The sequence below is a fragment of the Pipra filicauda genome, unplaced genomic scaffold (assembly GCF_003945595.2).
Source record: "Pipra filicauda isolate LSUMZ 115617 unplaced genomic scaffold, ASM394559v2 scaffold164_size1636381_pilon, whole genome shotgun sequence".
NCBI classification, from domain to species: domain Eukaryota; kingdom Metazoa; phylum Chordata; class Aves; order Passeriformes; family Pipridae; genus Pipra; species Pipra filicauda.
Genome location: NW_024104151.1, coordinates 317,113 through 341,630, shown reverse-complemented (window position 1 = coordinate 341,630; position 24,518 = coordinate 317,113). Strand labels below are relative to the sequence as shown.

Sequence of the window (24,518 nt, the reverse complement as noted above, 5' to 3'; positions counted from 1 at the left end):
GGTATATTAAGTTGCTGCCAATGATGTGACAATGTAAATCTGTTTTCTAAGTCCTAGCTCATGTCAAAGGTACTTTCTTTTCTTTGTGGACATTCAAAAATCATGATGAGAGATGTTAAAATAATGGAAATTACTAAAAGTAGAGACCGTTTTGTCCTGATTTGCTTGATTACTGCTATTAAGTTATGCTACTCTACTCAAGGTTTTCAAATACTCCCCTTGTGATGCTTTGGTGCTATCGCATAGTTGCATCTCAGTATTTGTTTATAGAAACTAGCTCTTTTAATAAACAACCTTTTTTTTTTTTCTAGACGGCTTCCTAAAAAATTCATCCCCAGCTTACATTTTCACGGTCTATCTGAAAACTATTTTTTCGTGAAGGCAAGGTTTCACTTACAAAAGCCAGGACTCAAAAAGTGGGAGCGGGGGCGAGACTTCGCCTCCCCGGGCCGGGTTCGGGGGTGCCAGTCCCTGGGACAGGCCGGGCCGCAGCCCGCGGGAGCGGCTGGGCTTCCCCGCCCCGGGGTCGGGGACAGACGTGCCCGGGTGGTCACCTCCGCCTGCACGAGGGGACCCTGCCTGCGCCGCCCGCCCCGCCAGTGAGTCCTTACGGTAAAGGCCGCGACCGGCTCAGAGAGCCTCCTTCTCCCGGGGCTGGCGGGCAGCCGGACTCGCCCCGGAGCAGCCGCAGCCTCGGGGCCGCCGATAACGCCCGGGAATCCTCGGGCCGAGGACACTGTCAGGGCACGAGGGGGATCCCCCCGCAGCCGGACACAGCAGCCGCCCCCTCCCGCCCCGCCCATCGTCCCCTCACGGCAGCGCGGGGCGGAACGGAGCTGGGCCGGGGCGGGGTCAGAGCCGGGGCAGAGCAGCGGCCAGGGCGGAGCAGGGCCGGGGTGGGGTGGGGCCTGAGGCGGAGCGGGGGCCGGGGCGGAGCCGGCGCTGCCGTCGCTCCCCGGCCGATCCGGGCCCTGGGCTGACGCCGCGGCCTCGCCAATCCGCTGTGGCCGGGCCGGGCCCGGCACCGCCCCCGGCGGCGCCCACAGGGACGGGCCGTAGCGGCCGCCGCCGCCGCGGGTGCCCGGGCTGAGTCAGCGCCCCCGCCCCCGCCGAAGATGAACATCATGGACTTCAATGTGAAGAAGCTGGCGGCCGACGCGGGCACCTTCCTGAGCCGCGCCGTGCAGGTACGGACCGCCCGGCCCTGCTGGGGCCTCGCCGGGACGGGGCTCCGCCGGGCGGCCCCAGCCGGAGACGGGGCCGAGGCCGCGGGTGTCTCCGCGGGGCCGCCGCCGCTTGTCCCGGCGCGGGGCGCTGGGCTCCGCCCCGGGGCCGGGAGGGGCCGGGCTGGCTGCCGGGCCCGCCGCGGGCTCCCGGCTCGGGGCAGCGCCAGGCCCGGCTGCACCGGAGGGGACGAGGCCGGAGCTGTGGCCGGGCCGGCCGGCGATGGGCGGCTCCGAGCGGCCTCCTCGGGCCGGTCCTGCGGCCGCGGGCGGGGCAGGCCCGGGGTTCTCCGGGCGGGCCGCACAACATCAGCCTCGGGGGGCTGAAACTGCCCAAGGTCAGACCGGCAAGAGGGGAGAAGGCGTCAGGGTTGGGAGGACAGGGTGCGCAGGCATCAGCTGCCGGGAGACACGGCCGGACTTTGTGCGTGCAAAGGACAAAGGTGTGTCTCGCCTGAAATAAGCTGCGGGTTTTACTGTCTGCTAGAAACGTATCCATGCCGCTGCATGATCGGTAAAAGTCGAGCTCTGATGCTGCACACGAAAGCCTGGTATGAGTCTGCTTGGGCGTTTTGTTTTGTTAGAGCTTTAGTATCGTTTTTAGCTTGTTTGATAGCGCATTGTTTCCGGATCGGTCTTCCCCTTTCTTCACGGTAAGGGCACTATAATTGGCTTTTGTTCCTCAGCGCTTGTCTTGAGCCATAATCCCTTTTCTTTATATAATCAAACTTGAACAGATTTCCTGTAGGGAGGTGGACATCCAAGCAGTGTATAGTAATCCACTTTGGTATCTCATGAGTTCTCGCTGGGTCACAGTCAGGTTTGGAGCATGATTAACGTTAGCTCGTCTGATCCGTCTGATGTATTGCTCTAAACCTCAATATTCAAGGAGAACCAATGATCAGCAGCACAGCAGAGCTCTGAAAATGCAAACTCGTCAAAAAACGTTGTTCAAATTTAAATGAATTTAAAGCAATCATTGTAGCTTCTCTTTGTGATAGAGGTATTTCCATGCTTCCCCCCCTACCTCGGCTTCTTCCAGGTTTACATGTATCCCAGACCGACTCTTCCTTTCCAGTCTCCACTTTCCCTTTTCTTGTTGGACAAGGGAAAAAAAGGAGATGGAGTTTCACCCTTCATTGTAAGATCTTGTGATGGGACCTTGTGATTTCATCATTTTATCTTGACTTTTTCTGTTCAAATCAACCGACTACTTTAATGTAGATTTTTGCAGTCTGTCATGGTTTAAAGGTGGTGTGAACTGGGGTTTACTCCATTATGCTCTGTCAGCGTTGTTGGTTTACATCTGAATATTAGTTTTCTGTGTAACCTAAATGAAAATTCAGTGGATATGTGGAAGCAATAATTTTGCTCTACCAGCTGCCACTTCCCCCTAAACCAAGAAATTTAATGAAGCCATTGAGAGGGAGAAACAAATCCCTAAGGTGTTCTTATGGTCTGAGTAACTCGTGTTCTGTGCGCAGCTGTTGCTTCCCCTATTGTTTTGGGGGTTTTGTGGTTTTTTTTTTATTTGGTTGGTTGGTTTTTTAAAGTACTATGTAAGGCCTATAGATATTATGGACGGGTAATAATTTTGTAAATTTTAAAAAATGTCATATGGATCCAGATTTTGAATCCTCCAGTAAAAATTACAGTTCTGTATGTTGAGTGCAACTCTTACATTAAGGCATTGCTGGATGATGTGACCTGACACTAGTCACTTTGGGATATTGGAAACAACCCCCCACCAAACCCTATGAAACAGTTCAGCAGCGTAAAGTGGCATGTAGGAAAATCACTTAAAATTTCCATTTCAACTTAGAAGACTTGCAAGTGTTTGCAAGGGAATGGCTTGCAAGTGTTTCACAGGCGTATTGGACTCTTTTACAAGGGGGTTGGGACTGTTTTACCCACAATCAATGATACTCATGTTCCAAGAAGCCTGTTCCTTCTGTGGATGAGATTATACTGTGTTCAGACTGCCACATTCTAGTTAGTAATCTGCAGAAAAATCAAGCTGAATGGCCATTTTCAATCAAAGCCTACCCTTCCTTCTGGCAGGCTGATGATGCTTGAAGGAGTTGTTCTCAGTCTGTTTTGCAGTAGTTGCGATTTGTGGAACAAAGTAGCAAATGGTTATAGTTAGTGGTATTTGAGGTGAAATAAGTACTGCCATTGAGTGTTGCAATAGGAATGCGAGTTCTTCCTCCTGTCAGGCTGGGTAATTGACAGGATGCCTATGCAGCAGATACAAGGACTCCCTGAAACAACATCTCAGCCTTGGCCATATTGATCTTCATCACTGGTCTACTCTGGCCTCCAACTGGGAGGTCTGGAGACACACCATCTGTAACGCTGCCGTTTCCTTTGAGAACGCCCGCAGGATCGCTCTAGAGGAGAAAAGACAATGCAGAAAGAATTGTGTCTTGCCGATACCATCCAAGGAGTCTTTCTGCTGTGCCTTTTGCAACCGGACTTGTCGCATTGGCCTCTTTAGCCACCAGCGTCCTTGTAGCAAACATGGGTAGAGCCCTTCCCAAATCTTCGTTCGCAAAGCCCAGCTGTGATGATGATGTGCAGCAGTTGGGAGTGAGTTGGGCTTTTACTCTTTGGTAGCAGAAGCACTTTTATTGTCCATGACTTCAGATAAAAGTTAGAGGCTTGTCTTAATGTAATTTCTCCTTCTAGTGATTTTGCAATGTGGACTTGAAGTGGTGATGGGGCTGTGATAACCCAGTTGTGTACAAACCAGTACAATTTCCATGTGCGTGAACTGTCACTGTCAGGCAGCTTGTGTGTATATTTTGAATTTAATACAGACGGATGTATATGGTCTAGATGGCTTACTGATATGATTTGTTCCAGCAAGTGCTTACATTAGGTATCTCTTTGTGACCTGTTTTAAGCTTTAGTAAAAAGAAAATTAAAACTTTCAGAACTCCAATCAAAGTAGAAAATAATTAGTCTTTGCCTTTTTTGGGACAATTTTTCTAAGCAGAAGAAAAATTCTTGATTTGTAGGACCACCTTCCTCATTCTTATCCTCAAGAGATACAGTAATATCTGAAAAAGGACATAAATCAGAAAGATCAGTTCAGATTTAGGTTTTGGAGTAAGTGAGATGGGAAATCAGAGTGGCAGCATTGTTGCATTACACTGATGCTGGAAACAGTGCTTCTGTCAAACTACTATTGAACACACTGCTTGGTATTGCCAAAATTAGGCTTTTTCTTGAAGTGTATATGTGAAATCTAACATTGTGGTCTTCGCTAAGCAATCTTCACACTGCTGAGAAGATTTATGGAAATATTAATAGGAAAGCCCATTTTATATACAAATATTCTTCTCTGTAATTAGTAAAAAATAATTCCAAAACCATTTTTACTGTATTATAATGAATCTATATGTAGTTTTTGAGAACAACCTACAGTTCCTGACATATTTTTGAAAGCCTTTTAAACAGTAGTAGTAATACATTAATGAATAAATTCCATTCTTCTCTATACTGCAACTGAATTTCTCACAAATGCAGTTTGCTTTTATGTGGAACTGCAAATGCCACAGCATTTATCTAGAATTTAGATGTGCATACTGTCAAAGTTGGGCTTATTCTACATGTGATGGAAATTCAGATGAACTTAGACAATGCAATTTACTTGTATTGTATTGTTTCTTACTGCCCACCAAAGAACTTGTTAAGAATGAAGTTTGACAGTCAGAATGCTTCCAGTCCTGTTATGTTCTTAATTGGTAAGCTTGTTAGAGACTTAATCATAAGCCAGATTCTCCTGAAAATGCCTGACTTTGAACAACAGGCTGTCAAGTGATGAGATCATCATCATCATGAGGAACTACTGCTCTGAAGGGAGGCAGGCTAAACCCTCAGTTCCGGTTTTGCTTGGTTCCCTGCTGTGAAACGTGGAGCTTCCCCCTCTCCCAGAGAACACTGATTGAAGTCCAAACTGTTCATGGATTAATAAGACTTGGCATGAATTTTGTATGAAGTGAAATTAATTGCCTGATGTGTTTATTTAGCTAAACAGAGTTAGATTGTATTTCATTGTCACTGAAATTGCAGCTTGGACGAGAACAGCAGAGGTCATCTTACTGTTTCTGTAAGGTATAACAGGATCAGTTATATCTAAACAGTTTATCAAACACTGGTTTGTCCTATTCTAAAAAGCAAAACACCTCCCACCCAGAGATATTTATTTCACAACTTCCCAAGGAAGTTTCTTTTAGCTTTTAATCCTTGTCTTTAGAAGCTTTCTCTAATGTCTAATTTTAATTTAAATCTTGATGCTGAAGTTTAAACTCACTATTTTTGTCCTCTTTGCTGTAGACAGGACATCTTTTTCAATACACCCAAGGTAGCTGCAGTGGGAGTCTGTTTTGTCTTCAGGTTTTACTGTGGAAGAGTTGCCAAACAATTACAAAATATACAAGACTGAAGTAATCTTTTAATTTTCTTCATTACCTCTGGTCTTTCATTTTGGCTTATGTTTCAAAGCACATGGCAAAATTGGACAAAATGAGAACTCTCAGTACCATGTTGAGCAGAGGATTTCTTCATAATGTAAATTACCTTCCTCATCTTGACCTAACATTCTCCCACCCTTTTTTTTTCCTGATAGTGAAGGTGTGTTGTTGAACTTAACAACTTCCAAATTTGTTGTTAGATTTTTATTGATGACTGGGTAATGAATGGTTAGATCTTTTAAAACATGATCTTCAAACTAATGTGACTGTTTTCAATTTGTCCTGGAAAATTATTTCTGTGAACTAACAGTATATTCAACCTCACTAACTTGCAGTTCACGGAAGAAAAGCTTGGTCAGGCAGAGAAGACTGAACTGGATGCTCACCTGGAGAACCTTCTCAGCAAAGCAGAATGCACTAAATTGTGGACAGAAAAAATAATGAAACAAACAGAAGTATTATTGCAGCCAAATCCAAGTAAGGAGACCTTCAGGTTTTTGTTTTCAACTTTTGAGTGAATAGATTTGCCGATGTGTTTATTGCAATAGCTATTGCTGAAGTTATGACTAATGTAATGACTAAATGTAGCAGTTTTAAATTTTTAAGTGTTATGGTGTTATGGAAAGCACATTTTGAAGAGCTAGTGAGAATCAGAGACACTGTACCAATTGGTGGTATGTCCTTAACCCTTCAAATGGGAAAAACTTTAGACAGCTCTCTAAACTGTAGCATTGGTTCCATACTCTGGTCAGTCTCAGGCTGACAGGTTTTTTTAATTGTTTCCTGTTTAATTGAATTTCCCACTCTAATTCCAGATATCTTGGGTAGCTCTAAGAACTCTGAAGTTCCTCATGGGGTAGATACGATGGCTCAAGAAACTACATTACTAATTCATTACTTTAAACTCTCTGCACAGTACAATTCAGCCTGAAGCAGGCAACATGAACTGAAATACCTGTCTTTAACAATTCCATTACTAAAGAATGGTTAGATTGATGCACCCTTCTTAGGCAATACAAAAAAATGTCAAATATGATTTCTTCACTGTTGAATCTCTTACTGTAATAGTAACAGAAAAAAACATGGGTAGAGGAAATGTAGTTTTGTGGTGTGTTAATTTTGTTTCTAAAATTGCTGCTATGTGTAGTAATGTTGATGAGGTGTTTTAGACTCATCCTACAGTTGTGCTAGAGTTGGGAGCTGTAGGAATTTGCTTAGTGTATAGATCTAGATTTCAAGTCAAGACCTGGTCTCTAGTCACTGGGTGAACTACTGTACTGAAAAAATCTAAACCTCCTTTAAGTTTGATCGCATGATAAAATTATAATGCTGCTACTACCTCTGCATTGAAAACATAAATATTCTTATAGTGACATACTAAGCTAGGATTTATTAGTAAAGGTAAATCATACACTGCTAGCACTTCTCTAAGGCCAAGTAGATACATTCTTTGTAATGTTGATATTTGAAGTATTACTTTGGAAATCTGTTGGATCTTTTAGTTCCATAAAAACAGTATTTAAAAACCAAACCAACTAATCCTGTGGGAAGAATGCAGGTACGACTTGCGGAATATTCTAACTCAAATTTTTACTTTTGTCTAGGCCAGAGGAAATAGTTATCTTTTTCATTCAATTAAGTACTTGCAATATCTATTGGGCTTTTTCAGAAAATTGTAAGCTTAGAATATTGAAGCACTAACTGGTGGCTAGTGGAACTGTGCGAAGAAGTTTCAGTAGAAGGCTAATATGTGGTAGTATCTCAGTTATGCTGACCAGTCCATTTTCTGATGGCTAAAAATACTCAGTGCTACGCAATGGTCTTCGTCTGTGACTGTAACTTCAGCTGTTTGGTGGCCTGCTGGGGAGAAGGATCACATGCTGCAGAGCTGCTTTTGGTGGTTGTTCAATGGAGTGACCCTGTCTAGGGGACGAAAAATCACTTTCAATCCCATTTTTACTTGTACCTTTAAGTCAGACCCATGTAACATTCCAATAATTTTAGATCACTTTTTGGTTCTTTTGTGATTTAGGGAAAAATAAATTTCATGGTTTGAGTAAAGAAAATAAATAAATTTTTATTATTTTTGGTTCACCCTTGGTGCCAGAGAATGAACGCACTGGTACCCATGTTTGTCTGTGTCAGGTTAATTTTTGTGACCTTCATGAGAGAGTAGTTATTTATTCCAGTGCTATTGAAAGTTGTCTAACAAGTATTATTTTGGTTGCATCAGAATAGCAGGTTTGTTCATTGGAAAGCTTCTTTGTGGTTGTCTGCACTATTGCAGGCTGAAATTAGTTCATACCAACTGTATAAATAAAACCAGCTGGGTGGGAAATCAAAGCAATTGGTCAGAGAAATCAGGTATTGTATCTGAGGAGTTTGATTTTGTAATTAACAGGATCCCTGTTCATGTGTGTGAGGTTTTTTTCACCTGAGAAGGGCACAGTGGCTTAATATTATGATAGATGGATATTCGTGTTCATATAGTCTCAACAAGTTTTTCTGATAATTTTATTGCTCAAACTAAGAAAAGATAGGAATGAAACACTTCCTTACAGCTTTGAGAGTTTCTTCCAGAGTATTTCAAGGGAGCAGGGGAAGTGGGGAAGAGTCTATAATTTCCAGGGCTATCAAACTTTCAGAACATCTTAATAGGGAACCTGCAGTAGTTGTTGAACTTAATTTCTAGTCTGCTAATTCTAGTGAACAATTTTGGCAATTTTTTTTTTCTGAAGGGGGAACAAAAGACTGTATTTTTTAAGGAGAAACATTCTGTTATGCTCTCACAGTTAAGACTTCTGATCAAAAAAGCTGAAAAGGGAGAGGAAAAGTATAATTTTTCACTTTCACAGATGGCTCTAGGAAACACTTGAACGTAGCATGGCAAACATGGAACACAGTTGGTTTCAAAGAACAGAATCTTCAGCTTAACATTGTTCACTTAATGTTGAGTTTAATGGCTGGATTTTCACATTTATTTTGTGTTTCTTTTTTTCTTCAGTTTGTTTGTTTCTCTTTCTAACTTGTGCTTTAAATGGCAGTAATTATTTAAAATAAATGTTTTTTAGATGCCAGAATAGAAGAATTTGTCTATGAGAAGCTGGATCGCAAAGCACCAAGTCGCATGAATAATCCAGAGTTACTAGGCCAGTATATGATTGATGCTGGGAATGAATTTGGCCCAGGAACAGCCTACGGTAAGTAGAAGCAGAAAAAGCACAGATATAATTTTTTTTTAAACAATATAAAGTGATATTTCTTGTCTTCCTCTAGATAAAACAGTTCAATGACATTTGTGACAGTTTGAGATGACTTGCTGTGTATCTTTGAGCATTGGGAGATCAGTGATGATGTTTCTATCCAAATCTAAAAATTGAACCTACTGTTGGAATGGTATCCATTTTTGTGGATGGATAACTTTCTTACCAGAACAAATGATTCTGGAATTTAATTTCTTTTTTAAAGGAACACATTTGCACATCTGACAATATTTATCAATTTTACTTGTGCTATGGAGTGAAAATGTTATCTGACATTAACTTCTGGAGTAAGAAGCCTCTCTTAAGTGTGCAGGATTCCTGGTTTTCTTAATATATGATAAGAGCGTAGAACACAATCTAAATTTTTTCCTTCTCCAGTAAACTTACATATCTATGACAGGAGGGTTGGAGGTGTTATATCTAATATTTTTACATTGCCACTAATTATACAGTCTAATTCTAGTGTTTTCTACAACTCTTAATAAATTCCTGATAACTGTAGCTGTTAATTTAACTTAAGCAACTGGAAAACATAGGTGTCTGTATATATAATAGTCTGCAAAGTTTGATAGTTCACTGTCTTCAGTTACTTTCTTCAAAATTACAGTGGGAGGGAAAACTTTTCTTCTGTGAAGAATGAGTCCTTTATCTGCAAATAATGATCTTCCTTTTGAAATGAAGGAAAGTGCCATTAAAAAAAAAGTAAATGTTTTGTAGAAGTCTTATGGGTACAAAATCAATAATGGCAGGCTTTGTTCCTCTTACTTCCACATGATTTTGTGTATCTGTGGCCTTCCTTCTGACCATCAGCCTCAAGTCTTGCTTTTTAACATCAGAGTTGTACTTAGAGGCACACTGTCCTTTAAGTTGCAGAATTTTTTGAATTCAGGCAAATAACATAATCTGTTAGCATAAAGATAGGTACATTGTTGGGTTTCATGCAGTGTGACAAAGTATTTTAGTTCTCTGAAAACTTAGTGTCCTTTCTAGCTAAGCCATGTCATCCTATTGAAATTACTCTTGATACACCATCTTCAGTTTCAATACCTAACTTGCAAACAAACTTCTAAGTATTGTTCACTTATTATACAAATGTTTATTTAGAAGGTGGAGCAGATGAGGACAAGGAGAAGTACATAATTTTACAAAGCTAAATAAGCTTTTTCCTTGCTACCAGCTACTCTTGACTTAAACAAAAATGTTGTCTGGGGGAAGGAAGTTGTTGGATTAAAATAAGTAGGTATGATACCCGGTTCTGAAATAGGTGTTCAGTATGGAGTTGCCATGGTGTCACTTCTACAATGCTGTATCTGTTCTCATTGAGATCTTGCCTTGATCTGTGATTGTCCTTAGTAAAAATGGTTTGGCTTGGTGTTTGGGTGCTTGTTTAGGGTTTTGTTTGTTTGTTTTTATGGTGGTTTTTTTTGTACCTGATTTGGTTTTCTTTTGAAAGCCCTTGTCATGGCACTGGATTATCTTTCAAAGTGCTGGCCTAAACTTTTCTGACTGTATGAACCTGTTGTATTAACCACCTGCCTGAATCACTATGAAATTAAAATATTTTTTTTTCCTTTGCAGGAAATGCACTCATTAAATGTGGAGAAACACAAAAGCGAATTGGGACAGCAGACAGGGAACTAATTCAAACTTCTGCTATAAACTTTCTCACTCCCCTAAGAAACTTTATTGAAGGGGACTACAAAACTATTACTGTAAGTTGAACTGTACATTCTTCAGCATTTCACACCAGTTGTAACTGTCAATCTTCAAAATGTAGGAGTTGATAATGGTGTTTTATTGCTTTCCTCAAGCTAATGTAGAAAAACTTGAGTAAAATTTGTGCCTTTGGTGTATTTTCTTTGCTTTTGCCCAGGTAAAATCAAAATAATTATGAAAACTCGCATTTGGTAATTGTTCTATTGAAAGTATGTATATCTAGTATAAAATGTGTGAGAATAGTTAGGATCTAATTCTCTCTCTTCAGCTGAAGAACCTTTTTGTATGTGATACTTCATTAAAAACATTTCAGAGTAGACAGGCTTTTGCTTGTCAGTATGTGTACCTGTTCTCACAAACTAACCTAACTGACTTCCAGAAAGAACGTAAACTCTTACAAAATAAGAGACTGGATTTGGATGCTGCAAAAACCAGACTGAAGAAGGCAAAAGTTGCAGAAGCTCGAGCTGCAGTAAGTAGAGGTTTTTTTAAACTTGTCCATAACTTTGAAACGTATTGATTTATATTTATTAACTTGACTTCTTGGTTATGTTTCCAGTCCTAGCTTCTTACCTTCGTTATTTTTCTAGCTACTTTTGTAAGAAATGCCTCAGTGGAACACAAGGAAATAAAAGTGAATTACTGATCAAGGTCTTTAAAAGTCTTCTACTTTTGAATATTCCATCAGATTGAACTTACTACTTCTATACTAGATGAATCTATACTGCCAAAAATGACTTGCTATAATCTGTCAATATGGGTGTAAATATAAATACTTGAATCTCTGCAAATGTTGGAGCATATGTATAACTACTTTCAACTGATGAACCTACCTATACTTAACTTCTATATGAAATATATTTGTGGTTTTGCTCTTTACATATTGCTTTCACACCACCAAACAGAGGTGAGACTCTTAAACTCACATCACTTAACCATTCTTATTCCCTCAAAAAATGCTTGCTCAAGGAAATTAAATTGAAAAAAAAAATGACTGCTTTTTAAACTCTTAAAATGCCTCTAAACCTTACTTTCTAAAGCAATGAAAAGACCACAAATAAATTGTTCCTCTTGAGCTTTGTATTAAAATAATATATATATTATACTTCAGTTTTAGTTCTATCACCAGTGCATATCATCCAGAGCTTACTAAAAGTTTGCTGCTGCTACTACTTGACCACTCCTAAGTATCATATAACAAGTAATTTGCAGTTTTATGCACAAATAATTTAGTGCTGGTAGAGCATGAAACTCTGAGCCTCTTCACTACTTTGTCTATGCTTTTAATTCTAATTACCTTTTGACAGCACTATGTGTGTTTAATAAGTATCGGTTTGTAGAATTCCAGGAGAAATAACAAAATTGCACCTCTACTTTATCTGCTGCTATATAGAAATGAGAATTAACCTGGATATGGATGTGATGTAAATGGTTCATATTTTGCTGGCTCACTTATTTATAAAGAAAAGACCTAATAAACAGGTCTGGACTGATAGGTTAGCAAAGTGTATAGAGTTATGATGACAGCTTTTGTTTTACTATTTTCTTAGACAGGATAAAGTGATAAATTACATTTACATGTTATTATTTTTTCCCTGTTCTAAAAATACATAATATTTGAAAATTACTTCTCCCATGCTTACTGTACAACTGAAATAGCTTAGATCAGTGTTTAAAATAGAAATCTAACCTATTTTATATATCTGTATGCAGTCTTGGTTAGCTTAAATTTGCAGTGCTTTGTGCCGATAATCTATTCACCTGCTATATTCACAGTGTTGTAACTTGCTTTTGTCTTTTATCTATACATTTAAGCAACTAAATACTTCTCAGCCTGAAGAGAATAACATTATGGTAAATGTCTCTTACGTGCTCAACTTGCTGCATGTAAAATGGCTAAAGGTTTGTTGGCCTCCTGTGTTCATTCATTTCCCTGTCAAATGTTTCCTCTTGCTATCCAGCTTGTTTTGGTCTTGTTTAGATGTTTTCCATTTTAAAATGGATTGGTACAGTGCACTAGATGCACTTAAGTCAGTACAGCATTGGGTGTTGTTTTTATCAGATTACTTCTGATAATCTGAAATATTCAGTATATTATATTCTAATTTCTATGAAAGTAAACTTAAGATACAAAGGTGATTTTTCACTTCTGAAATTATTTTCACCCACTGGAGGGAAAGGAATGATTTAATTTTCCTCTCTTTTTAATGTGAGTACAAGTGGATTATGTGAAAGACAGAACTATGTAGAAATTACTCCTTTCAAGCAATGTGTTACAAATAGCTGCAACTGAATAATGGTCACAGAAATTAATGGCTTAACTTAGAGTACAATGTATCCTAAACTTGTTGAGAGGACTCATTAGTGCAGCTGGTTTTAGCACCATAATTGTGAAAGCAGAAAAGAAAGGTGTTAATTATGTACAGCATAGACTGTGCTGTCCAACCTGTCCTGGTTTGGGTCTTGGATCTGCACAGCATATTGGGTCTCATCTCCATTAGTGTTCCAGATATCTCAGTTGTGATCAGATAAAAGAGCAAATAAAATTGTTTGTTACAATTTGCTTCTGCAACCTCTATACACATTTCTTCCTGCAAAACTCCTGATTGTGTCATCATCTTAAAACTGCAGAAAATGAAGGTTAAAGGAAAACCACATTGCAAGAGGGAATTGGAAGAGCAAGCTGAAGTAATTAACTTTTAAAGTAAATCCTTTGCAGTTCTATGATATTACTGTACAGCTTGCTACTACTTTATTACTCAGTTTGAGATACCTCTGTAGCATTTTTAATTAAATTTAGGTTTCAATAAAAGTGCTTGTGAAATAGAAAACTGGTATTGAAATTAGCAAGAGAAAGCATTTATCTGTTTCAGTGTAAAAATGAGAATAGCTTTCCATAGTTTTCCATTATTATAACACAAAAAGGTAACTTAAATTCATCCTAAAGTAATTTAGTTTGTCTGATTCATGTCATTTTCTAAGTAGTTATGTCTTATGTTGTAATAGCTTGTTTTAAATAGATTCTTGTGATATGTAACTTCTACAAGTCATGCTCTCTTCAGTATCTAACTTATTTCACAGATGTAGTGCTATCCATACTCATTGTAGCTTCATTGTATATGAAGGACTTTGGGCGACTGATTTATAGCACTCCTTAAAGCCCTGTGAAGTTCTGAGGAAAGGAAAGTAGTTAAAAGCCAAAATATAGTTACACGCTGTAATAAAGTACAACCAATATCTAAGTTTGTATGTTTTTATTTTTTCCCCCCACTCTTAATGCTGACTAGATATGGGCTGAGGAAGTGACAAAAGTAAGTAAACAAAAACTGCAGAATTCTGAAACCACAAGTTGTGCTAGTCTACTTTAATAAAGGATATCACATATTGTTGATTTCAGTCTAGTGCTGGCAGCCTGGTGCATTACATCAGAATTCACTGTTCCTTCCAGGGTCTTTCAGGTTGCAGTGGCAAAACAATGCCTGAGGCTTGTTTTATAGTAAGCTGCTTCTGGCTGTCACTTAGTGCCAGTACTATATGATTCTCATGTGACAAGATACAACAGAAAAAGAACTACAGGACTTGTCCCTCAAAATTTACTGGTATAATATCCTATTAAAAATGACCTGTTAAGAATGAGCTTATTTGAAAATTTTCAAAATGTTTAGGTCTAGTAATGGAAATTGTCCCAAAGACACTGATCTTCAGCTTTCACCCAGAACATGGAACACTCCACCTTTCTCCCCAGTGTCACTAGACCTTCAGCAACTGAAGCTGGGGGGAGGCACATCTGAAAACTCCACCTGCACTGAAATCTGATTCATAAGCTTAGCATTAGCCTTGAGATGGGGGTTGCAGCCTTCTGTTGTCATCCTTTGCACAGGGACAAACTCAGTGGATCTAATGGCATGTTTGTCAAAGCTGCTCTGGTGTCATGGGAAGGCCTGTTCTTAGGCCCACTGGCTCTGACAAACCAGTATTGGGAGCAAGTTGCAAGAGGGTGTGCTAACAGTGAAGAAGAGATTTTTGTAGAGGAGGGGTAATTAAAATTAGGTCAATAGGAGGAGGGCAGGGTCCCTGAAGTATGGTTTCTAGAGGAGGACTAGCTGGGTAGCTGTGGGAGGTGTAAGGAATTGCCATTAGAAGCAGGGATGTGCAGCTTTGAAATCTTGGGAGTTGTGAGAGAAAATAAATGAAGACTTTTTCTATTCCAACTTCTTGCGAGTTGTGGTGAAACAGGGGAGTGTGAGTGTGAGTTCAAGGGGAAGGAGGCATTTAGAAATTGAACTGTAAAAGATTTAATAGGAAAATTCTAAGATTCTTTCCTCAACAAACTTAGAAAACCTAATTAGTTTGTAACTTGATACAAACACTGCTATCTCAGTTTCAAGTAAGAAGCACACAGTTCTCTCTAGTTGCTTCCTCACTGTTTAATTAATGTGTAAGCCTTCCCAGCTGCAGTGACTTCAGATGGAAAAACATTTCTTGGGTAACTGCATCGTCCTTCTGTACTCTTTTCTGAGATTCCATGTGACTTTTCCTATTGATTAACATTAGCTGAATGCAAGAACAGAATGTTTGGAAGCACATCAAATTATTTTGAAACCAGTGTTTTATTGGTATCACCTCATTAAGTTTCATGAAAATATATTTCCTCTGTTTTGTTGCAAATAGTAAATGCTGCATCTTGGACTTAATGCAGATTTTAGCCCTTGAGTTTGTTTTTAGAAGCAAGGCACTAAATGCATATGAACATTGAAGCATGGTAATCCAGATTCCAGGCTGAGGACATTCTATCTTGGAACAATGAATCTTAGATAGTAGAATACATATTATGTATTTGTGTGTTTAGTATCCTTTTTTCTTTGCCCCCAAAGAAGTACTCTAAAGTAACTTCGGCTTGTACTAGGTTGAAGTTGTTTAAAACTACTGTAACATTGACAAGTTATTTAAAAATTGCTGAGAAGGATATGTAACAAGGAATAAATTTGAATTGTTGAAATATGAGACTTATATTCAGTAATTTTAATAGAACTTTTACCCTAATTGAAGTTAGAACATTTGGTGTAGTTCAGATTTATTTATTTTCAAGGACTCTTCAGTTACAAGCTCCAGAAATAGTTGTAGTTTGGTGGCCAGAATAAGACATTAAATTATTAGATATCCTGATAAAACTTAATATCAAAGATTTATGTACAGCTGATTGCTGTGCAGTTGCCTGGCAAAAATAATGAGATTTACCCTAAATTATTTCATCAGAGACCTGTTAACGTATAGAAAAAAATGACATTATTTATGGCTGCCACTGGTATGCTGACAGAACCCCTGGTGCAGACACTGTTACGCCAGTGAACACTTGGTCTGTTATGGGAGAGATGGGGTAATACTGCTGGCAGAAAAATGCCTTTCTTTTGCATATGTAGTAGGTGTCTGATAATAAAGGTGCTTGTTGTGTATACAGGGCCTCAACATTTTTGAACCCATAATGCAATTATTCTTTTTGCCTAGTGAAGGTCTGCAAAGAAAAAGCAGATTTCAAACACCTAAGCTTCTGATGAATGCATTTGTATGAGCAGTTCTGAATAAAATGGGGCTGTTGCCATGGGAAGGTGTAGCAGAGAGCGCTGTACAAATACCTAATGTGTTTTCTTCCTTTTAGTCTGAGCAGGAAGTACGAATTACTCAGAGTGAATTTGACCGTCAAGCAGAGATAACCAGACTTCTGCTGGAAGGAATCAGCAGCACACATGTGAGTACCCAAAAGGGGGAAAGTCAGTGTCAGGGCACTTCCTAAAAATAGCTACAGTGAACTGCTTGGCAACTTTGGGCTGTGAGGTTTCACTTCATTGCATTAAACCATTAAACTGTGGGGTGTTTTATTTTTTTGAATTCTAATTTAGCATCCACTGAATTGAACTTTAGTTTCCCATTTATCTTCAGAATGCAGGAGCTTTCATTTTCATCCTTTATGTTCAGCTTCCCATTCGTCAGATCAATTGAGTGTTGAAATGACAAAAACATGTGCTCAGATATGTTAATTTTTGTGGAATTTTATCCTGGTTACCTGGTGAATCCAGTCACTATGTCTATCTGGTGTTAATCCCTAAGTGCCAGTAGGTGGCTACTCTTTCTAATGCAGCATAGTACTCTTATAGACTAAAAACCTGAATTCTTTGCTGTGTTATAGGCACATCATCTCCGCTGTCTGAATGACTTTGTTGAAGCTCAGATGACCTATTATGCACAATGTTACCAATATATGTTGGATCTCCAGAAACAGCTTGGAAGGTAGTAGCACTGTATAAAGCACTTAGAAAAAAATGGTTTTTTTCCCTGAAGTTATGAATAGTAGGAAAACTTACACTGATATAACAGTGGTGAACATACAGGCATGCTGGACTGAAAGGAAATATATCTGTTCTCAGATAATGGATATGTAATTACCTAAGTGCAAGTACTTCCCTAAGCATACACACAGCACTAATGCCTTTTGAGGGTTGATTTACTGACATTTTGTGTATCTTGTAATTGAGGAGGGTGAGTCCTTGGTAACCTCATTTAATGGCACAAAAAGCAATTTCTAGAGATTTATTTGTAATCATTCAGTTGTCTTATGCTTCATGCTACTGAACTGCTGTGCAACGTGGGAAAAGTTTTTATACTGCCTATGAATTCCTGTTGCCTCTTTATTTGCTACGGGGCACTACCTGATTTTCAGTGAAACCCTGTTCTCCACTGTGAGTTGCCAGCACAGATATTGTATCTGGGGAGAAATGTAGTTCACAATATCCATAATCCAGAGCACTCACAGGGGAATGAGCAAATTGGTCTAGTTTGACTGTTTCATGAGTTTAGCATTTTTAAAGTAAGAGAAGAACCTGATGTTAGTTTGTGCTTATAATCCTTTCTGTGTGATTGGTGGGGATGTAGGGAGATCTACATACTTGCTTTTCATAAAGTTTTCCTATTCTAATTCTTCACAAATCAGCCTTTCTTAGGGTTATACAGATCATGTTATTTAGGTGAGTGTATGCATTGAAGGATTGTCTGTGCTTAGAAGTTTACTGTAGTGTTTGTTCTAAATAACTGTCTCTAAGGTATCGCTGTTTATGTTTTCCACGACAAGGAAGTAAAAACAAAAGTGTTCTTGAGTCTTATCCTTTTCCTGAGTTGCAACTTCCTGTGGCATTTGATTTCCTTTCCTCAGTTTGTTTGAATGTGTAGTTTAAAGACTTTTTTTTTAGCCTTGAAAAAGACTTTAAACTACTAAACTGTAGTCTTTAAAACTTTTAGTCTTTAAAACTTTAATCTTAAAAAAAGCTACATTTTTAAAGTTACATTCCGTGGAAAGAAGTATTGAACTATAAAATGTGGCAACACACAAAAACAGGTTGTAGAATTGAAAGCTTAAAAATAAAGATATACTGTATTAAGAAGAAACAACTCTTAAATTAGAAATTAAGTGAAATATATTTACACAACTATTTTGAGATGATATTTTTAAAATGCGTACTCTTATCCTAGTGTATTTACTAAACAGAAAGCCTTAAACATAATATCCTTATTCTAAGAAAGAACATATTCTTATTTAAAATCTGCTTTAGTATAGCTTGTCCCAGAACAGCTGTCTTTGTTTAAAATTTGTGTAAGCTGCTACCAGGTATAAAAAAGTGTATCTGAAGAAAATACTGCCTTTAGAAAAACAGAAGAATGTCTTTTTGTGGCTGTGATCTGATTAGTATTTTTAATAAAATTAGTATGACTGCTAGAAGACCAAAAGCATGGAAGCTTTGCAAAATTCTAAATACCTCAAACAGTCAAATGAAGCTTCTCCACCTATGTGGATTAAAATAGTTATGATATTAAATCTTGGGTGTGTCTTTCCTTCCTTGTGCAAGGGAGTGCCACTAAACTGTAACAGAGAGCACTGGGACAGGGTCTCAAGTTGTGCTCCTTGCTTTGGGAGAGTTTCTCCATTTGTAGGTATGTGGTGCGTAGCAATTGAATTAAATAAACAGATGAACAGGGTTTGTGTACTGTACTCCCTTTCCTGTGTTGTGTGTAGGCAGATGCAGTACCAAATAAACAGCTTAGGCAGCTCAGCTACATTTTGGTTATATTTGCCAGCACTCTGGTGATTGCCACATAGTGCTTAGTTACACGTGTTCTTTTCACACATCTAAGAATGATATTGTGCAATATTCTCATATGAAAGCCGAGAACTGTGAAGGACTTAACTTTGTTTTGAGGTGGTTGATGGACCAAAGGTGTTCAGCCTCTAAGCGACATAGTTTGTTACTTGAAACAGAAACCTGGTTTTCAGAGTTGATGCATATTATGTTTTCCCTGGGTCAGGATCCAGGGCATGAACCCTGTCCCAGTTCACACTGAGACTATTCAAGATCCAAAGCTGAGCACTGATGGTAGTCTCCAGAGCCAGCTATAGGGAAGGTGGGGAGAAAACTTGTGCTCAGTTCTCTTTATGTAAATAGACATGTTTCTACGGATGTTTCTCTTAGAAATGGAACCAGCTGCTTACCTCTGTACTGCCTCTCCCTCCTGTGGGACTGCATTGATTCTTTAAATCAAATCTCCTTTTTTTTTTTCAGTTCCTCAGAATGAACTAAACAAATCTGTTTCAAATATTCTGATACTCTGACTGCTTTTTTTCTTTCTGATAACTGCTTTTGCTCTGAAGTTTCTCAGCTTCCCTGACAGACAAACCTAACCTTTGGCATAATTATTTTTTCAGATTATCCATTACTAGTCCCCTACTCTACAAGCTGTGAAACTTGTGTTATTCAAGCATTCAAAAAAAAAAAAAATTCCAGACAACCTCTGTATAGCTGAAGCTTTCCAGTAACATGCCTACATATGGTTTTGCAAAGAGAGTGAGACTTAATGCTTTACTGATTGACAGAGTGGTTATAAAGTTTTGGTTTTCTCTTCCACTGACTGTGCAAACCAGTGACCCTTTGAACTGAGCAGAATGACTTACAAGTAATTACTGTGTTAACAGAGAACAGGTTTAGCAGTATATTAAGCAGTCATTTAGCTATATTGAGAAACAGCTGATTGTCATTTAAAATTAAATCCCTTTGTTTGAATGCCAACTAATCAAGTAATAAATACATCATGAAGTACAGCTGAGTTATACTTACAAAAATGTGGGGTCTAGTTTTGCCTCCCTTTGTTCTGCTTATTTGGTTTGTCAGGGAACCTGGTGAACTAGTTTGAAAAATTAATGTAGCAAATGAAAAAAAAAATTAATTTGTGGAGTTGAAGTCTCTTTTGGTGAGTTGAACCAGGTCTTTATGATCAAGTGAGGTCAAGGTAAGCCAGACAGGGAAGTGGTACTTCCTTCTCTGCACAGTAGTAAACTGCTAACTAAACTCAGAATGGTCTCCTGAAGTCTTCCCAATTTTTATATGCAGTTCAGCCTGACTGTAAAGGGGCTAGTGCTGTCCTTCATGATACGCTGCTCTTTCCCTTTGCTCACATACAAATAACTGCGTGACTGCAAGGCGAACATGTTTGAAAAGATGTTCTGATGAAAAGTTAGCAATCTTCTTGATTTTTGGTTAGATCCAATTGAATCAAAAGCAACAGATCTGACTCTAATGACAGAGAATGAACATTTGTGCTAAAATGGGATAGAGGAGTGGGGCCACCCTGTTTGGTGGCAGTATGCATTTACCAGGTTAAGTATAGGGTGAATCTGTAACCGTGTGTGCAGGACTGCTGCAGCTGTTACAGATTTGAGCTGCCTTGCCAAAGATTAGTCAGTTTGTTGATGGGTTTAGTTTTCACCTGCATCGGCTCCCTAAAACAGCTCCTCTTATGAGCATATGAGCACCAGTAATGCTGCAGATGTGGTTATGGGAATGTACTGCTCTGGATTTATATGATTAAAGTTGCTACTGAACTGCATCTTCAGAAGTCACCTAACTGGGGAGCATAGGTGGGAAGTGATGAGATGAGACTTTCTGGCAGGTTCATATATGCATGATGTGGATAGGTCTCCATTATATCAAAAGTGTAGGCAAAAAAAGGGGGGGATGTAATATGTCCATGTCCAAGCATCTGTGTAGAAGGACTCATAAGAGAAGTTACATGTGGGAATTAAGTGGGCAAAAGAAAGGAAAGAAATGCAGCTACAGTTCCACGTCATCATGACTCAGTCTAACTCCTGGTAGCTGACCTTTTTTCACTGCATTGGCTCTGCCAACTTCAAAACGTTCATTGACCTACTCTTCAGGTAGAATCAGATGAGTGTTACAACAAAGACAGCAGAGGGACAAGAAATTGCTGTATCAGCTGCTAAATAAATAAGTTTAGTCTGCCATGGAACTGCATCCCAGGATGTAGGGCAGAGTGACATGAGACAATCTCAGAGCTCTTCAATACCTCCTAGGCTGTTCCATTCTTCCTACCCCACTGCCCTGAAATGCCTTGCTGCTTTGCTCGCTCTCCTTTCTGCTCTTTCCACTTTTCAGCCATGTTATTCTGTCCTGTCACTTGTATCCACTCTGGCACTCATCACAGTTTTTTGTGATTCAGCTCATTAACTAAGTAGAAGATTATACACATTTTTCCCCCTTTTTTTTCTGTCAGGTTAATGAGTTTAATTGACTTCATGGAAGGGTCTGGCAAGTACTACAGCTGGCACTGAGCAAGTAGCAGCCTGACCTAGAAAGGAGGAGCTTAACTCGATATAAGTTCATCTTTAGTGTAACGAATATTTTTGTTTTACAGCATGCAGTTAGCTGGATCAATGAACAGATTTAGATTACAAAAATAGTTGTGTGGTTTTTCTTGCTTTCAGAGAGAGGCTGTGCTTTTAACTTGCATTATATTTCCCTGATCCCTGGTTCGTCAGCACAATCTTTTGTGTAACCATGTAATTGAGGAATGAGCAGGAGGGGGTGGAGGCTACTTTTACTGGCAGAGCTGTCAAAAGAAATGTTTATTAAAATACAGTCTGAATTAAGTTTGACCAACAGTGCTTTGTTGGTTTTACCCTTTTTTTTAAGAGGCAAATATCAAGTTTTTTTAAGGTTGCAGTATTTATTTTAAATTATACTGGTTTGATTTATACTGCAGATCATGAACAAATATCTTTATTTAGGTTATACAAATATCAGTACTATTCCATTACTGCTGTCCACTTATGTTTATTGCTGATAAAAATCAGAATGCTAATTTAGGCACAGAGGCACATGTAGCGCCCTATGTAAAACAGATTCACTCAGAACTCTTTTTGTTCTGTTTTCTCTCACAGCTTTCCATCTACTTTCCTCTCTAACAACAATCAGTCCTCCACAACTCCTGTGCAGAGTCTTTCTACTCCCTCAGTCTTGGCCTCAGCCTCTGCTTCATTGCCTTCAGTAAGCAACTCAGTCGTTACTTCAGGCATCAGTGAACTGAAGTCGTCAAGTGGCAGCAGGAAAGCAAGAGTTCTCTATGATTATGATGCTGCAAACAGCAGTGAATTATCGCTACTTGCAGATGAGGTAAGAGTTTTCTATGTACCTTGATCATTTGAAAGTAAAATAGGAATGCTTATGAGTAGCCAGTTCAGATGTGCTACATCAAAAAATTTGTGTAGTTGATTTTTTTAAAGTTAAACTTCAGCAGCACTCTTGGAACATTGTCCTGTACCTATATATGCTAATATTCCATAGTGAGAGTTAACATTAGTTACACCAGGTTAGCTTGCAAGAGCATTTGCTAGACAATCAGGATGCTGTTCTGCTGTCTGCGTGTCACCACACCTTTAACACCGTTATCAATATGATTAGATTTTCAAATGTTAAATATTGTAATTTGGGAAGAATACGAAAATACAACCAACTACTTCTTGTTTTAATGGTGGAGGTTGTGTTGTGTTTATTCCTGTTCCAATTCAATTGCACTCTTAAGTCAGAGAGTCTATACAAAGCAGGTGGAGATAGATGGTGAAGAAGAGTGCTGGAACAGAGTTCCACCTGGTAATGTAACTGTAGCTTAGCCCTGAAGAAGAGCATCCAAAAACCAGAATTTCAGACTTTTGGGGGTTTTAAATGTGCATTACTTAAATATCTCTATTTGACTTTTTTCTTACCTAGACAGTGACTTAGATAGAAGCTGTGGCCTCAGATTTTCTGTGAAGAGGTAGCACATCAACACTATCTGTTTTTCTGTCACGCACTTGGAGATCCAATGAACTTTCTTTCAGATTGCCTGTTAAAGTTGAGGGTGATACACAAGATTTATAGATAAAGTATAATAGAAAAGGAGTAGTAATGAATAGAATTTCATCAGAAAAATGGGACTTTAAAATATGCTACTTTGCCTGTTCTTTTCCATGGACCAGTGAAATAATTTTTATGAGCATTAGATTATGTTCCATGGATGCTTATATTAAATGCATTGCTTAGCTTAGTTAATCTCAGTTCTAAGACATTGGAAATCACATGAAGATAGACTGTAACTATTTTCCATGCAAAGAAAGTTTATAAGAATGTGTTTCTGTTTGTTTTTTTTTTTAGGTGATAACAGTGTACAGTATCCCTGGCATGGATTCAGACTGGCTGATGGGTGAAAGGGGAAATCAGAAAGGCAAAGTGCCTATTACTTATTTAGAACTGCTAAACTAAATGGTTGGCCTGAATAGAGACTGTCAATTATGGCAACACCATATTTATATACAATTAACGTTATGTAAGCAGGTTTATGTGTCTTCCATGTTATTGTCTTGAGGGACAAATACCAGCCATTAAAAACTGGCTTTTCTGCCAGCATGGTTGCATGGTCAATACTCTATTCAAACTTAATGTGTTTAAAGCTTTTACTTCATGTGCCAAGAACGTTTCCTACAGATTTGTTTCTACTGAAGTTTTCACTAATACAAGCTTTTACTTTTGAGTAATCTAGATTGAAAGCAGGAGGTACTGTTTTCTACTGAAATTTTTCATTAATGGCAAAGCTTTTCTTCACATAAAATAAACTTATTGTGAACTGATGCAGGTGTAATGCACATTATTTGAATAACTAAAACCAAATGTGAAACATAAACAATATGGTTCTCTCTGAAGTTCAAATGTGCTGAGGCATTCATGGTTGTCTGCTGAGTGTCTTGTGCATTTAGTCACCTTTGAAAACTTAAGGCAAGTTCCCAGCATGCTGAGATTTTAAACTGCACCTAGGTGGATTGACACAAGCTAGTGACATATATTCTGACTTGTTTTGAACCTTGCCTTGTATTTTTTCCCTTTAACTGCTTTCCAGAAAAGAGCCTAATTCAGTTTGATTAGTAATTATGCAGATTCTTTCAACTGCAAATCAGCCTTTATGTTAAATTAAGCGCTGCATTTTGCTGAACAAATACACACTGTCTCCCTACATTTAAGTAGTTCTATAGATGAGCATACAGTTTTTTCAGATTATAGGTTGTAATGAAATTCTGCATCCCCAATTCTTATGCAACAGTTCATTGTCAGGTTCTAATTGGATTCAATTAGTGTTATGCGTTTTGCTTTGCAAGAGAATGTCCTCTCAATGCGGGAAGGAAAATATGTTTTGAATCTAAAAATGACTTTATCGAAGGTAGTATTATTTGAAAATAAAATAACTTCCTAAACATTGTACCCTTTTAGTGTTTCATAAACAGCAGATTTTTAAGGTTGTAAAAAGACATCATTAGTGCGAGTAAATGAGTGCCTTTAGAAAACTAAACACTAGCTTTAAATAGTTTCTGCCATAACTGTTGGTTTTAATGCTTTCTTAGTCAGGCAAAGCTTGAAAATTAATTCCTACTGATTCTTAACAGAAATCCTGATTTGGACTTTTTGCTAACCATG

General features: G+C 38.7%; 1 protein-coding gene across 5 annotated transcripts; it reads left to right on the top strand.

The window, feature by feature from the left end:
• The first annotated feature begins 939 nt into the window (after positions 1–939).
• On the top strand, positions 940–23,680 carry SH3GLB1 (SH3 domain containing GRB2 like, endophilin B1). 5 transcript variants are annotated; one of them, XM_027719922.2, is made up of 11 exons: positions 940–1,187; positions 6,037–6,178; positions 8,773–8,901; positions 10,543–10,676; positions 11,060–11,152; positions 12,496–12,582; positions 13,968–13,991; positions 16,337–16,426; positions 16,865–16,965; positions 21,959–22,190; positions 23,208–23,680. In XM_027719922.2, exons 1-11 carry the CDS (start codon positions 1,116–1,118, stop codon positions 23,313–23,315), a joined length of 1,212 nt encoding a protein of 403 aa, XP_027575723.1. In that variant the 5' UTR covers positions 940–1,115; the 3' UTR covers positions 23,316–23,680. The 5 variants fall into 5 exon arrangements, with proteins under 5 accessions (XP_027575723.1, XP_027575724.1, XP_027575719.1 ...); XM_027719923.2 differs by having other exon boundaries at positions 941–1,187; positions 12,496–12,534; XM_039379314.1 differs by lacking the exon at positions 940–1,187 and adding an exon at positions 1,463–1,666.
• The last annotated feature ends 838 nt before the right edge of the window (positions 23,681–24,518 follow it).